At 38.4% G+C, this 849-nt stretch overlaps 1 protein-coding gene across 2 annotated transcripts in view; it reads right to left on the reverse strand.

The window, feature by feature from the left end:
• Positions 1–620, reverse strand: part of CDK8 (cyclin dependent kinase 8) — a 21085-nt gene extending 20465 nt beyond the window's left edge. For both annotated transcript variants that reach the window (XM_029084864.1, XM_029084863.1), the window contains exon 1: positions 569–620. In XM_029084864.1, the coding sequence (XP_028940697.1) occupies positions 569–605 (37 nt within the window). In that variant the 5' untranslated portion in view covers positions 606–620. The remainder of the gene's footprint in view (positions 1–568) is intronic.
• Between the last annotated feature and the right edge of the window lie 229 nt (positions 621–849).

Below are 849 nucleotides of genomic sequence, written 5' to 3' on the forward strand. Positions count from 1 at the left end.
CCAGTCTGAGCATTTAGTAGTTCTCACTAAGCATTTTGTCTGGATTACTATGTTTTCTGGACTTTAACATCCCTTGCGTTTATCTTCAAGAGACCTGTCTACCCTTTCAAGAATATTTTGTAGGCCAAATGCCACCTTTGGATCCATTATGAAATTTAAGGTTTGTAGCAATGAGTAGTTCCCTAGTTAGATTTTATAAGCAGCAGCAAATAATGTCATGGCATTTTAGGGGTAAATGGAGGAAATTTTAAAATCCTATTTCTTTCTCCTCCTTTCCCCTAGCTAGCTCTCATCCTTATCCCCATATCAAAATCCCCCACCCCACACAAACACCCACTTAAACAAAATACGACATTTTCCACTTTTCATTGATGAGGCTACAGCATTTCATCATCAGAACTGGTGCATGGGGCTAATATCAAGAAGCCAGTCACTCAGAAAACAGCATTTAGGCAATGTGCCCAGGCACACACTAGAATTACAGTGACTACTTTAGGTGGTACAACTGCACCTTCAGAACATTCTAACTTAAATGCTACACTGGGACTTATCAAAGATATAAACATACCAATTTTTACTCTTCCTCGCTCAGGACCTTCACCCATAACTAAAATATTAGCAGGTTTCTGTGGAAAAAAAAATAAATATACAATACATATACCACGATAAACCTAAACATTAGTCTCTGAAAAGTTAGTTAAGCTTTGTTTTGCCAGTTTTAAACCAACTTTGTTTTGATAAAAATGACAAGTTTCTCTGTCACAGTAAAGCTGTGCAAGGACTCAGACACAGGCTCTCCCTGACTGCATCTTCCTCACGTTTCTTTTCAGCATTTCTGTGCTCCAGCAC

This window comes from Antrostomus carolinensis, unplaced genomic scaffold, assembly GCF_000700745.2.
Source record: "Antrostomus carolinensis isolate BGI_N321 unplaced genomic scaffold, ASM70074v2 scaffold6965, whole genome shotgun sequence".
Lineage (NCBI taxonomy): Eukaryota > Metazoa > Chordata > Aves > Caprimulgiformes > Caprimulgidae > Antrostomus > Antrostomus carolinensis.